Source organism: Phocoena sinus, chromosome 2, assembly GCF_008692025.1.
Source record: "Phocoena sinus isolate mPhoSin1 chromosome 2, mPhoSin1.pri, whole genome shotgun sequence".
In the NCBI taxonomy this organism is placed as follows: domain Eukaryota; kingdom Metazoa; phylum Chordata; class Mammalia; order Artiodactyla; family Phocoenidae; genus Phocoena; species Phocoena sinus.
This window is the reverse complement of record NC_045764.1, coordinates 3,196,684-3,212,930: the sequence shown is the minus strand read 5'-3', so window position 1 is coordinate 3,212,930 and position 16,247 is coordinate 3,196,684. Positions and strand designations below refer to the sequence as shown.

Here is a 16,247-nt window from a genome sequence, read left to right as displayed (position 1 = left end):
AACTTACCTAAGGAGACAAAAAACCTGTATGTAGAAAACTATAAGACACTGATGAAAGAAATTAAAGATGATACAAAAAGATGGAGAGATATATACCATGTTCTTGGAGAGATATACCATGTTCTTGGATTGGAAGAATCAACACTGTGAAAATGACTATACCACCCAAAGCAACCTACAGATTCAACGCCATCCCTATCAAACTACCAATGGCATTTTTCACAGAACTAGAACAAAATTTTCATAATTTGTATGGAAACACAAAAGACCCCGAATAGCCAAAGCAGTCTTGAGAAAGAAAAATGGAGCTGGAGGAATCAGGCTCCTGGACTTCAGACTTATACTACAAAGCTACAGTAATCAAGACAGTATGGTACTGGCACAAAACCAGAAATATAGATCAATGGAAAGAAAGAGCAGAGATAAACCCATGCACATATGGTCCCCTTATTTTTCATAAAAGGAACCAAGAATACAATGGGGAAAAGACAGCCTCTTCAATAAAGTGGTGCTGGGAAAACTGGATAGCTACATGTGAAAGAATGAAATTAGAACACTTCCTAACACCATACACAAAAATAAACTCAAAATGGATTAAAGATTGTAAGGCCAGACACTATAAAACTCTTAGAGGAAAACATAGGCAGAACACTATATGATATAAATCACAGCAAGATCCTTTTTGACACACCTCCTGGAGAAGTGGAAATTAAAACAAAAATAAACAAATGGGACCTAATGAAACTTAAAACTTGCACAGCAAAGGAAACCATAAGACGAAAAGACAACCCTCAGAATGGGAGAAAATATTTGTAAATGAAGCAATTGACGAAGGATTAACCTCCAACATTTACAAGCAGCTCATGCAGCTCAATTTCAAAAAAACAAACAGCCCAATCCAAAAATGGGCAGAAGACCTAAACAGACATTTCTCCAAAGAAGATACACAGATTGCCAACAAACACGTGAAAGGATGCTCAACATCACTAATTACTAGAGAAATGCAAATCAAAACTACAATGAGGTATCACCTCACACCAGTCAGAACGGCCATCATCAAAAAATCTACCAATAATAAATGTTGGAGAGGGTGTGGAGAAAAGGGAACACTCCTGTACTGTTGGTGGGAAGGTATATTGATACAGCCACTATGGAGAACATTATGGAGGTTCCTTAAAAAACTAAAAATAGAACTACCATATGAGCCAGCAATCCCACTACTGGGCATATACCCTGAGAAAATCATAATTCAAAGAGTCATGTACTACGTACATGTTCATTGCAGCACTATTTACAATAACCAGGACATGGAAGCACTAATCTCAGTGTCCATCGACAGATGAATGGATGAAGAAGATGTGGCACATACATACAATGGAATACTACTCAGCCATAAAAGATGAAACTGAGTTATTTGTAGTGAGGTGGATGGACCTAGAGTCTGTCAAACAGAGTGAAATGAGTCGGAAAGAGAAAAACAAGTACAAGTACAGGAATAAAGATGCAGATGTAGAGAAGGGACTTGAGGACACAGGGAGGAGGAAGGGTAAGCTGGGTGGGACAACATGAGAGAGTGGCATCAACATATATACACTACCAAATGTAAGGTAGATAGCTAGTGGGAAGCAGCCGCATAGCACAGGGAGACCAGCTCGGTGCTTTGTGTCCACCTCGAGGGGTGGGATAGGTAGGGTGGGAGGGAGACGCAAGAGGGAGGAGATATGGGAACATGGGTATATGTATAGCTGATTCACTTTGTTATACAGCAGAAACTAATACACCACTGTAAAGCAATTATACTCCAATAAAGATGTTATAAATTACCAAAGCTACCACCAAGGCCCTCTGTTATGTACCAGACATTATGCTTTGTATTTGATCCTCAGAACAACACACTGATCTCCCCCTCTGTTTTATAAAGAGACAACAAGAGGCCCAGAAAAGGCTAAATAACTTCCAAATCACACAGCCGGTAAATGACGAAGTCAGAAGTCAAACGCGTGCTGTGTGACTTTTTCACTAAAACATATTTCTTCTCTTCGTTTTCACGGTTAATTAGAGAAAAACGACACTCTAGTTATAGTCCTTGGAGAGTAAGCAGCACACGGACTATGTTTCTAAGACTTCCTTGCAGGTAGGTGTGGCCCTGTGCCCGAGTTCAGACCAGAAGAGTGGGTACTGAGAGGAGCAGTGGGGGCCAGACCAGGCCTGGCCCATTGAGACGCCCCCAGCTCTTCATGTTCTTTTTCCTCCTGAAACACACCAGCACATTTTCTGTATAGTTTTAGCTGGATGACTATTCCGATAGCTTTCAGAAAATAAGGGCATTATGGATGAACTGTAGTTTGCGGAGTGAACTAGATATTTCTTATATATGGAACCATCTAAGCCTGCCAATCCTAAAAATGTAATACTTCTTTGGCCAATTAATATTTAACTAAGAGTAGATTTCCATATTTGATGTATTTCTTCAAAGAAATAAGTTCCTAAGTGACAGCTTATTGTAAATATCATCTTACCTTCATTTTGGATTTCTTACAGAAAAAGACCACCAAAGAAAATTTTGGAACATTCTCCAAATGCTTCATAAACATGTGGCCCCATTATTGAAATTCAAGTCTATGTAAATTAAATGTCTTGCTTAAGGGCAGGCCTGCAAATAATAAGCTGAGCACCTGACACTACACAGCTAAATACACTGAAATATGTATCAAATATACAAATAAAATCAAACAACCAAGACCCCCATGGTTTATGCTGTTTTTTTTGTTTGTTTGTTTGTTAGCAGTTCGCAAGTCACCTGGAACTAGAGTTTTTTTCTCTTAGTGATGACTCTGGCATGACCCCCCCTTCTATGGGGACTAGAGTAGCCACATGAGGACATTTTGGGGGGGGAAATCAAGTTATATTTTGTCTAGTATCAATTTCCTATGTGTACAGACAAGTGGGAAATCAACATTCGGGACACTCTCCTTGCCAGACTGTCTATCCTACTCGTCTCAGCGGCTAACGTCAGAGTCAGGTGTTTGGTCATCAGTACCACAGTCACAGTGTGATTTCATGATTCAAGCTCCTTGTACTCCTGGGTCATAAGCGGTCTGCTTGCATTACATTCTATTTTCTTCTTTACCTTCATTAATCCTTCCAATCAGTAAACAAAATATCCATAAAATGACAAGTTTCTCATATTCAAGTAGCAAGTTCTTTTCATAAATCAGTGTCTATTGAATGTTCTCACACATATGAGATATGAATTTATTCTTTTAGGCCAATTGCATAAAACAATGAAAAAAATCTAAATATTTGACCTCATAAGTTATAGAATGAACAGGTTTAAAAGTTAGAATTTTTGTTTCTGTTTTAAAAAATACTGGAATATTATTTTTTAAAAACTCACTTTTTAGCAATGAAGACTTGTCATGTAAGGAAAAAAATGTTTCTTTTTAGAATTCCTATAATAAACTTATGGTAGCAATTCAATACTACTAAAAAATCCAACCTATACCTGACCATTTTTTGAACCATAATTTCTTTATGTATCTGTGACCATGCATATACACTTATTTAAAAAACATTTAAAATTTCTGTATCTTAAAATTCCTTTAGTAGGCAGACTGATATAAAACCTGTGAAAAATTTCCTGATTTGTTCCCCACTGAACCAGAATTTGTGATAAATCCATCTGTTGAAGTTTCCCTGTTTACAACTTATGACATGCAGACGGTATGGTTAATCTATTAAAACACTAAAAACCTAAGTGCTTCTGAAGATCATCACTTTTTCTATGTAAACAGATGTTGCTGGTGTGATAGAAAATCTGTGAAATACTGTATTAGCAGTTAAATTAGATTATGTACCTAAAAGTAATGAATTCCTGAATTAAAAACATATTGAATAATAATTAGACAAAGAAAACAAAAAATGTTTTTACTAATTCAGAACAGTTAAGGCCTCAATTTTTATGGGATTTTATTTACTGCATTGATTTGTAACAATGGACTTTACAAATTTAACCTTATTTGATCTATGCAATGGAACGTTTCTTTAGTTTTCATTATTTTCTTTCACTGATACTTTCTGAAATCCTCTGTTACATAAAAATTTTACACTGTTATACACATCTGCATTTAAAATGTTCTATTTCCCTTTCATATCTATGGTAAGCTACTGCTGCTTCAGGTGAAATGTTAACACATTTTCTTTAAGAGAAAAAAAAAACAACCAAGAAACAAAAGTAGAAAACTAAGGCCCGACAGGATTATAATGCCTATAACTACGGACTCTGCAAATATGCAAACAGATCAACAGAACGCATATCTTTAAGCTGAAATGCAGTGTCCCCAGGGGTAATTACTTATAGTTTTCAGAAACGTGTCCTTTTGCCACACTGCAGGAAACAATTCCTAGAGTACCCTACTTCTTTTTCCTTTGTCACCAAATTAGTTACAGAAATCCTATCTATTCTGGAGTGAAACTTCTCTTTCTGCTCTTTTGCAAGCTGATTCCTGATTTAAGGAAGGTACAGGTGACTCTTCACAATGGAATCTGTTTTGTTTTCTGTACCATCCTTCCCGATTTCCTTCAAAAATTTAAAAGTTGATTGATACAACACCATTTACACTAGCACCAAAAATACTCAGGCATAAATCTAACAAATTATGTATAAGATTTATTTGAGGAAAACTACAAAAGTCTGATGAATAAAATCAAAGAACTAAATAAATGGAGAGATATTCCATGTTTATGGATACTCAACATTGACTCAACATTGTCAAGATGTCAGTTCTCCCCAACTAGGTCTACAGAGTCAATGTAATCCCAATCAAGTTATTTTATGGATAATGACAGACATTCTAAGTTTACACAGAGAGGCGAGAGACCCAGAAGAGGCAACATAACGTTGAAGGTGAAGAATAATGTTGGGAGACCAACACTATCTGACTTCAAGGCTTACTATGCAGCTATAATAATCAGGAAAGTGTGGTGTTGGCGAGAGAACAGACAAATGGGTCAGTGGAACAGAACAGACAGCCCAAAAAGCAAAGGCAACTGGACATCCACATACCAAAAAAAAAAAAAAAAAAAAAAAATGTAAACACAGACCTTACACCCTTTACAAAACTCAAAATGGATCACAGACAACAACAGAAGAAAACCTATGTGACCTTGGGTATGGTCATGCCAGTTTAGATACCAAAGGCATGAGCCATGAAAGAGATACTTGATATGCTGGACTTCATTAAATGAAAAAGTTCTGTTCCATGAAAGACAATAACAAGAGGACTAGAAGAGAATTAGAAGATAAGCCATGGACTGGGAAAACTACTTTCAAATGACACATCTGAAAAAGGACTAGTATCCAAAATACACAAAGAATTCTTAAAACTCACTGCTAAGAAATCAAATAATTTAATTTAAAAAATGGGCCAAATCATAGCCCTCTTCCTCCTCCAACTTCATGACGGAGAATCAGGAAATCACCACTGGAACTACTGAGTTCAAGAATACATACTTGAGATTAAAGTAAACCTGGAGGACAAGGTGGTGGAGTAGAAGGACCTGAGCTCACCTCCTCTCACGAAGACAGAAGAATCACAACTAACTGCTAAACAACCATCAACAAAAAAGGGCCGGAACCTACCAGTAAAGATAATTCTACTCCCAAAGACAAAGCCACAACGAGATGGTAGAAGGGGCACATTCGCAATACAATCAGACCCCATGCTAATTATTTTCTAGTTTGACCCACAAACTAGAAAATAACTATATCACAGAGGTTCTCTCACAGGAGTGAGAGTTCTGAGCCCCACGTCAGGCTCCCCAGTCTGGAGGTCTTGCATTGGTACGAGAAGCCCCCAGAGCATTTGGCTTTTAAGTCCAGTGGGGCTTGACTGCAGGAACTCCACAGGTCTGGGGAAACAGAAGCACCACTCTTGGAGGGCACAAATAAGGTCTCACGTGAGCCGGGACATGGGAAAGAGTAGTGACTTCATAGGACCCTGGGCGAGACCTACCTGCTGGTCTTGGAGGGGTCTGCTGGGGAGGTGAGGGATGGCTGTGGCTCACTGTGGGTAAAAGGACACTGGTGGCAGAAGTACTGGGGGGTACTCATTGGCATGAGCTGTCCTGGAGGCCACCATTTTGACACCAAGACCTGGCCCCACCCAACAGCCCTTAGGTTCCAGTGCTGGCACGCCTCAGGCCAAACAACCTTCAGGGTGGGAACACAGCCCCACCCATCAGCAGACGGGCTGCCTAAAGTCATCCTGAGCCACAGCCACCTCTAAACACACTACTTGACACGGCCCTGCTACCAGAGGGACAAGACCCAGCTCCACCCACCAGTGGGCAGGCACCAGTCCCTCCCACCAGGAAGCCTGCACAAGCCCCATGACCAGCCTCACTCACCAGGGGGCAGACACCAGAACCAAGAGGAACTACAATCCTGCGGTCTGTGGGACCTCAAACACGGAAAGTGAGACAAAATGAGATGGCAGAGGAATACGTTCCAGATGAAGGAACAAAATAAAACCCCAAAAGAATAATTACATGAAGTGATAGACAGTCTACCTGAAAACAGATTCACAGTAATGATAGTAAAGATGATCCAAGATCTCAGAAAAAGAATGGAGGCACAGACCAAGAAGATACAAGAAATGTTTAACAAAGAGCTAGAAGATTTAAAAAACAGAGTTGAATAATACAATAAATGAAATGACAAATATACCAGAAAGAATCAATAGCAGAATAAATGATGCAGAAGGATGGATACGTGAGCTGAAGACAGAATGGTGGAAATCACTGCTGCAGAACAGAATAAAGAAAAAAGAATGAAAAGAAATGAAGACTGCCTAAGAGACCTCTGGGACAACACTAAACGCACCAACATTTGCAATATAGGGGTCCTAGAAGGAGAAGAGAGAGACAAAGGGCCTGAGAAAGTATTTGAAGAGATAATAGTTGAAAACTTCCTTAACATGGGAAAGGAAACAGCCACCTAAGTCCAGGAAGTGCAGAGTCCCATAAGGGATAAACCCAAGGAGGAATATGCAGAGGCATGTTAATCAACTTGACAAAAATGAAAGATAAAGATAAAATATCAAAAGCAACAAGGGAAAAGCGACAAATAACATACAAGGGAATCCCCATAAGGTTATCAGCTGGTATTTCAGCAGAAACTCTGCAGGCCAGAATGGAGTGGCAGGATATATTTAAGTGGTGGAAGGGAAAAACCTACAACCAAGAATACTCAGCAAGGCTCTTGTTCAGATTCGATGGAGAAATCAAAAGCTTTACAGACAAGCAAAAGCTAACAGAATATGGCACCACCAAACCAGCTTTACAACAAATGCTAAAGAAACTGCTCTAGGCAGAAAAGAAAAGCCCATGAGAGAAAACAAGAAAAGTATGAACGTGAAAGCTGACTGGTCAAGGCAAATATACAGTAAAGGTAGGAAATCATCCACTCACAAACATGCTATCAAAACCAGCAATCATGAGAAGATGAGAGTACAATGCAGGATATTTGGAAATGCATTTGAAATTAAGAGACCAGCAACTTAAAACAATCTTGTATATACATATATAGACTGCTGTATCAAAACCTCATGGTAACCGCAAACCAAGAATCTACTTATAGATAGATCCAAAACCTATGGGGTGCAGCAAAAGCGGTTCTAAAGAGGGAAGTTTATAGCAATACAGTCTTACCTCAGGAAACAAGAAAAATCCCAAATAAACAACCTAACCTTACACCTAAAGCAACTAGAGAAATAAGAACAAAAAAACCCCCAAAGTTAGCAGGAGGAAAGAAATCATAAAGATCAGAGCAGAAATAAATGAAATAGAGACAAAGAAAACATTAGAAAAGATCAATGAAACTAAAAGCTGGCTCTTTGAAAAGATAAACAGATAAACCTTTAGACAGACTCATCGAGAAAAAAAGGGAGAGGGCTCAAATCAATAAAATTAGAAATGAAAAAGGAGAAGTTACAATGGACACACCACAGAAATACAGAGGATCTTAAGAGACTACTACAAGCAACTATATGCCAATATAATGGACAACCTAGAAGAAATGGACAAATTCTTAGAAAGGTACAATCTCCCAAAAATGAACAAGGAAGAAATTAAAAATATGAACAATAATCACAAGCACTGAAACTGAAACTGTGATTAAAAAATTCCCAATAAACAAAAGTCCAGGACCAGATAGCTTCACAGGGGAATTCTATCAAACATTTAGAGAAGAGTTAACACCTATCCTTCTGAAACTGTTTCAAAAAATTGCAGACGAAGGAACACTCCAAAATTCATTCTATGAGGTCAACATCACCGTGATACCAAAACCAGACAAAGATACCACAAGAAAAGAAAATTACAGGCCAATCTCATGATGAACATAGATGCAAAAATCCTCAACAAAAAAAATACTGGCAAACAGAATCCAACAACACATTAAAAGGATCATGCACCATGATCAAGTGGGATTTATCCCAGGGATGCAAGGATTTTTCAGTACCCACAATTATTCAGTGTGATACACCACATTAACAAATTGAAGGGAAAAAACCATATGATCATCTCAATAGAAAAATCTTTTGGCAAAATTTCAACACCCACTTAAGATAAAAACTCTCCAGAAAGTGGGCATAGAGGGAATATACCTCAACATAATAAAGGCCATATATGACAAACCCACAGCTAACATTATACTCAGTGGTGAAAAGCAGAAAGCATTTCTTCTAAGATCAGGAACAAGACAAGGATGTCCACTCTCGCCACTTCTATTCAACATAGTTTTGGAAGTCTTAGCCATAGAAATCAGAGAAGAAAAAAAATAGCAGGAATCCAAGTTGGAAAGGAAGAAGTAAAACTGTCACTGTTTGCAGATGACATGATACTATACATAAAAAATCCTAAAGATGCTACCAGAAAACTACTGGAGCTTGTCAATGGATTCAGTAAAGTTGCAGGACACAAAATTAATGCAGAGAAACCTGTTGCATTCCTATACACTAACAACGAAAGATCAGAAAGAGAAATTAAGGAAACAATACCATTTATCAGTGCATGAAAAAAGAATAAAATACCTAGGAATAAACCTACCCAAGGAGGCAAAAGACCCGTATGCGGAAAACTATAAGATGCTGATGAAAGAAATCGAAGATGACACAAACAGATGGAAAGATATACCATATTCTTGGATTGGAAGAATCAATATTGTCAAAATGACTATACTATACCCAAGGCAATCTACAGATTCAATGCAATCCCGATCAAATAACTAATGGCATTTTCTGCAGATCTAGAACAAAAACCTTAAAATCTGTATGGAAACACAAAAGACCCTGAATAGCCAAAGGAATCTTGGGAAAGAAAAACAGAGCTGCTGGAGGAATCAGGCTGACTGACTTCAGACTATACTATAAAGCTACAGTCAGCAAAACAGTATGGTACTGGCACAAAGACAGAAATACAGATAAATGGAACAGGATAGAAAGCCCAGAAATAAACCCACACCCCTATGGTCAATCTACAACAAAGGAGGCAAGAATATACAATGGAGAAAAGACAGTCTCTTTAATAAATGGTGCTGGGAAAAGTGGAGAGCTACGTGTAGAAGCATGAAATTAGAACATTCTCTAACGGCATACACAAAAATAAACTCAAAATTCATTAAAGACCTAAATGTAAGACTGGATACTATAAATCTCTTAGAGGAAAACATAGGCAGAACATTGTTTGACATAAATTGCAGTAATACCTTTTTGGATCCACCTCCTAAACAAATGGGACCTAATTAAACTTAAAAGCTTTTGCACAGCAAAGGAAACCATAAAGAAAATGAAGACAACCCACAGAATGGGAGAAAATATTTGCAAATGAAGCGAACGACAAGGGTTTAATCTCCAAAACATACAAACAGCTCATGCAGCTCAATATCGAAAAAACAAACAACCCAATCCAAAAATGGGCAGATCTAAATATACATTTCTCCAAATATATATTTAAATTTGGAGAAATGTATATTTCTCCAAATTTACAAATGTATGTTTATCTATTTTGTTTATCTTTCAAAGAAGATATACAGATGGCCAAAAAGCACATGAAAAGATGCTCCACATCACTAATTATTAGAGAAATGAGAATCAAAACTACAGTGAGGTATCACTGTTCAGAATGGCCGTCATCAAAAAATCTACAATCAATCAATGCTGGAGAGGATGTGGAGAAAAGGGAACCCTCTTGCACTGTTGGTGGGAATGTAAACTGATACAACCACTATGGAGAACAGTATGGAGGTTCCTTAAAAAACTAAAAATAGAGCTACCATATGATTCAGCGATCCATCTCCTGGGCATATATCCAGAGAAAATCAGACTTCAAAAAGGTACATGCACCCCAATGTTCACTGCAGCACTATTTACAAGAGCCAGGACATGGAAGCAACCTAAGTGTCCATTGACAGAGGAATGGATAAAGATGATGTGGTGTATATATATAGGTATATATACACAATGGAATATTAGCCATTAAAAAGAATGCAATAATGCCATTTGCAGCAACATGGATGGATCTAGAGATTATCATACTAAGTAAGTTAGACAGAGAAAGATAAATATCAAAGGGTATCATTTATATGTGGAATCTAAAAAATAGTACAAATGAACTTATTTACAAAACAGAAACAGACTCACAGACTTTGAAAACAAACTTACAGTTACCAAAAGGGGAAAGGCGGGGGCGCGATACATGAGGAGATTGGGATTGACATATACACACTACTGTATATAAGACAGATAACTAATAAGGACCTACTGCATGGCACAGCGGACTCTACTCAATACTCTGCAATGACCTACATGGGAAAAGAATCTGAAAAAGGATAGATATGTATATGTAGAACTAAATAACTTTGCTGTGCACCTGAAGCTAACACAACATTGTAAATCAACTAACTCCAATATAAAGTTAAAAAATTTAAAAAAAATGGGCCAAGGACTTTGTCACCTCATCAAAGAAGATATACAGATGACAACTAAGTGTGAAAAGATGCTGCACATAATATTTCACTAGGGAAATACAAACTAAAACGGCAAGATACCACTACACACTGTTAGAATGGCCAAAATCGGGAACACTGAGCACGTGAAACATTGGCCATGATGTGGAGCAACAGGAACTCTCCTCATTGCTGGGGGAATGAAAAGTGGTGCAGCCACTCTGGATGATAGTTTGACAGTTTCCTCTAGAACTAAACATACTCTTATCACATAATCCAGCAGTTGTGCACCTTGGTATTTACCCAAAGGAGCTGAAAACTTATTTCCAGACCAAAATCTGTGCATGAATGCTTACAGCAGCTTCATTCATCATTGCCAAAACTTGGAAGCAACCAAGGTGTCCTACAGTAGGTGAATGGATAAATAAAATGCAGTACATCCAGACTATGGAATATCATTCAGCGTTTAGAAGAAACGAGTTATCAATCCGTGAAAAGACACAGAGGAAAGTTAAATGCATAACTAAGTGAAAGAAGCCAATTTGAAAAGGCTATATGACTATATACTATATGACTCCAGCTATAAGACATCCTGGATAAGGCAAAACTATGGAGGCATAAAAACATCAGTGGTTGTTGCCAGGGCAAGGAGGAGGGCAGGATGAATAGGCAGAGCACAGAGGACTTTTCGGGCAGTGAACATACTCTGTGTGATACTATAATGATGGATACTTGTCACTGCACATTTGTCCAAACCCACAGAACGTACAACACCAAGAGTGAACCCTAATGCAAATTAGGGTCTTTGAGTGATTATGATGTGTCAATGTAGGTTCATCCTTGGTTAAAAAAAAAAGTGCCGCTCTGCTGAGTGATGCTGACCATGGGGGGCAGGGGTACGGGAAATCTCTGCGCCTCTGTACAATTCTGTTCTAAATATAAAACTGCTCTAAAAAGTCTTTTAAAAAGTTGATTATTGGGCTATTAAGCTAAATCTATCCATTAAACTGGGAACCCTGGAAAAACCAAACCAGATTTAGGATCTTAATACTTCAAATATCCTCAAACATTCCAAGCATCTTCCTAGTTCTTGGTACAGATACTGTGTAAAATTTCTTACAGGAGTATTTTCATCTGTTTCTAGTGCATGGAAGGCAGAATATTTCTTTTCAGGAGAGTATGAACGCATTATTATTGTATTTTACCACTCTTTATATACTGGCTGTTCATATCAGAGAGGACCAAAGTAGATACAGGAAAACCATCTGTCTCCAAATTAGTATGTTTTGAACCAGACAGCCATGCTTTTCTTGCCAGAACAGTGGAGAATAATCAAAGGGCACTAAGGGTCATCCTAGTTCCCATTTCTACTACTTGCTACCATGTAAGTGAATGGAAACCAATGTCCAGGCACTGCCCTAAGCATTTCACACGTGGCGGCACCACACTATATACACGAGAGGCCACTGACAGAATGCTGTACTGTTACCACGGACAATGCTCCACTCCTTAAAGAGATCACTCTCTACAGCCACCTGCAATACGTTTTGGTTTTCAAAAATGTTCCCTCTAGTAGAGTGGGTTCCCACAGAGAGTAATGGAAGCAATAATCCTTTGGAGATGAGAACAAAGCAGCCGTGATGCTTGTTACCGTTTTCATCGTGCCCGCTGGCCTCCGGCGTGCCCTGCCTCTGGTCCTCCTCGGGCGCCTCGGGGTAGATGACTGCAGTGTCTTGTTGCTGCAGGAACTCTTCAACGTTAGGATCATGGTTTTGTTCATTTTCTGCATCTGAGTCGCATTCATCATCTTTTACTAAAAGAAACGCATACTCTATAAAAACCAATTTCACCACCAAGTTGTTACATAGTTTTCCTAAATAAGAAATTGTTTATCTTGAGAGAATAAATGACTGTTCTTGAATTTGCAGGAAATATTTACAGAACATTAAAAATTTACTCGTTCTGTTCTAATCTATTAAGAAGTCCGTTTTCATAAGTTTAAGATGTTATAAAAGTCTTGACATTGTCACAATATCCCTTGTAAGCTTTAGGGTTGTACTTCTATTCCATTTTACTGATGAACAAGACACAGAGAGGGTTGGCTGACTCCTTAGTTTTGGAATCAATGATAAAGCAAGGAAAACAGGAAAAGAGAAAAATGTAGTTCTCAAACCTCAGTCCTTCCTAGCAACCTACTGTTCATATTTAGTTGGAGTTGTGCTTGAAATCTGAACCATTCTCTGAATAAACAAACTGCTCTGAAGTTCAGTTCAGTTACGTGATTTCTCAGAAAATAGCTTTAATAGTTCCCTACAGTTGGAAAGACTTCAAATAAGAGTCAAAGAGTATCCAATTGATAAAATTGCTTCCTATCTACCCCGGTATTCAGATACAGGCAGGGCTATTCTTTCTGTGTTTCTTCCTCAGTAAATGTTAATTGTGGGGTGAAGGAGAGGCATTTTCCCTGAGTCAGAAGGTTCCGAGCATAACGGCACGTCTTCACTTGGAGAAGGCAGCCCAGAGCGTTGCCGCGTTTGCAGAGCGGGACTGGTATCCTGGGGTTCCCGTCCTTTTCCTCCCGGAGGAGGGTCTGCTCCACACTGCTGCTAACTGTCCTGGGTCAGGGTGGCCCCCCAGTGTCTCGTGGCTGACCTCTTCACACACTTCAGACTGAACTCAGTTCTAAATTTATAAAGTAGCAGACTGAACTGGTGCTTAAAATGGTGGGACTTCCCTTGTGGTGCAGGGGTTAAGAACCCGCCTGCCAATGCAGGGGACACGGGTTCGAGCCCTGGTCCGGGAAGATCCCACATGCCGCGGAGCAACTAAGCCCATGAGCCACAACTACTGAGCCTGTGCTCTAGAGCCCGTGAGCCACAACTACTGAGCCCGCGCTCTAGAGCCTGCAAGCCACAACTACTGAGCCCGCGCACCTGGAGCCCGTGCTCCACAAGAGAAGCCACCGCAGTGAGAAGCCCACACGCCGCAAGGAAGAGTAGCCCCCGCTCGCCTCAACTAGAGAAAGCCCGTGTGCAGCAACAAAGACACAGCACAGCCAAAAAAATTAATGAAGAAAAATTAAAATGGTAACGTAAGGGCGTCCTTTCGTTCGACAGTTACCAAGGCAATCTTGCACAGCAGTGGTAACCCAACTCTTCAGGGTGGCTGCTATTTACAGACTCAGAGCCGATGACATAGTAATCAGGATGACTAGTCGTTTTTTCCTCCTCTTAAATGCAGCCAAGAGCTATCAATTATTTAGTATCTGCTATACACAGCTGACCCCTGAACAACATGGGTTTGAGCTGAGTGGGTCTACTTCTACTCGGATTATTTCAATAGTAAATACTATGGTACTACATGACTGTGGTTGGTTGAATCCGTGGATGTGGAACTGTGGACACAGAGGAACCTCGTGTTGCAAGGGCTGGCTGTAAATTACAGATTTTCCACCGCGGGGAGGGTCAGGTGCCTCTAAGGCCTGTGTTGTTCAATGGTAACTGTACTGAGAACTGTAGTTTTTAGTTGACGCCTGTGAGTCACCAAACCAGGGTTACTGGATCCGGTGGTGTGTGGGGGCGGGGGGCAGGGGGGGAGGCTCTTTTAAAGGGAAGCCAGTACTGTCGGTTTAAACGGAATCTACTTCCGGATCCTCAGCTTCCATGCACGGTCCTTCCTAGAATCCTGAAGGTTCTTCTTTCTACCCCTGCTTTTCACAGTCCTTTGCTCTAACTTCAAAGAGGCAGATCCCTCCCCCTCCATCCCTTACGTTAATACACTGCATTGCCTCGAGTGTAAAAAGCCTCCAGGTTGCCGAAGGAAAACGATTCAAAACACCGACTGGGGAAAACCTCCTTTGTCAATCAGGGCAACAGAAGAGCGCTCTAGTTCCTGTTTACATGGATTTCTATCAGCGATAAAGTGTGGCAACTGCAATGGGGATTATTTTGGCCCTAGTTACAAAGCTCGGAACTCAGCTATATAATATATCCAGAGGGAGTGAGAGTAATTTTCCTTTAATGATCTCACCTGTTTCATTCCCTATTATTAAAACATTCACTGCTCTTCAGGTGGCTGGTGAGAGCAAAGCAAAGACTGTTCTCGAAAACCCTTCCTAGGATCTGTCATTATCTAGAACAATAAGCACTTCTGAATAACTAAAGCAGTGCAAGTCTGTGTTATTAGGTCTTTTCAATGTAACTTCAAATTTTCAAGTTAAACTAGATTAAACTCATGAATGAAATTTATATTTTATGTGATTTCCTATACAGAAATACAGATTTGACAAGTTACTTAAAAATATTTTTATCAGATTATATTAAAAATAATTATTTCAGTTAAATAGTCTCCACTTTTAAAATGTTTATATTTTCTATAGCCTAGTAACTATATATATGCTACATGATGGTATGATGAGGTTTTAAATAGTATATGGTTTTCAGAATTATATACATAATCTGTATTTTATACACAAACCTTGCATCTTCAATAAGTTATAAGTTTATCTACACACTAGTTGTAAAGGTACCCATTTGGAGACCAAGATTTTTATAAAGCATAACGATATTAGATCTAAATAATCTCATTATTGAATAATCTATTTTAAAGATGTATTTATTTATACTTTATATATTCCTCATTATTTGTAACATATTTTTCATAGAAAATATTTTATAAAATCCCTCAAAATGTGTATGGACACATTTATTTTAATTAGAAAAATGAAGACACCCTTTTTTTTTCTGAGAGAAAGTCTGATTTGGCTGATTGGTCCAACAGTGATAACTGGTTTTACTAGTAAGGTTATTAGGTACAAATTTTCCAAAAATTGAATGAACTAAGTCTGTAGCTCAAAGGTATTGATCAAAATATAGTTAATTCACATGTTAAAAGGACTTTTATTTAAAAATGTACTGACAGAAGGTACTAAAATTAGCAATATTTCAATATCTCCAACCATTTCTGAATACATTAAACAAGGTGCCTCAAAGTGAGGGGAAAAAAGTAACAAAAGCCAAAAGAGATATCATTAGTCCTTTGATAAGTAAGTATTGGTAAAGCCTTTTGGCATATGTCCCAGGAAATGAGGGAGTGAATGATTCTGGTGACTGGGAAACAAATCCTTTAGGAAATTAGGTGGCTTTCCATGTTTGCTTTCAACAAAACTGAAGGAGCATTTAATAGAACTGTCAGTTGACAAGACATTAAAATATTTTTATTAATAGGTAACCATAATTCTTTG

At 38.7% G+C, this 16,247-nt stretch overlaps 1 protein-coding gene across 5 annotated transcripts in view; it reads right to left on the bottom strand.

Moving 5' to 3' along the window:
* The window catches only part of ZEB1 (zinc finger E-box binding homeobox 1), a 190,594-nt gene that overhangs the window by 25,678 nt on the left and 148,669 nt on the right, over positions 1-16,247 (bottom strand). For all 5 annotated transcript variants that reach the window (XM_032624697.1, XM_032624698.1, XM_032624699.1 and 2 more), the window contains one exon: positions 12,657-12,818. In XM_032624697.1, the coding sequence (XP_032480588.1) occupies positions 12,657-12,818 (162 nt within the window). The remainder of the gene's footprint in view (positions 1-12,656; positions 12,819-16,247) is intronic.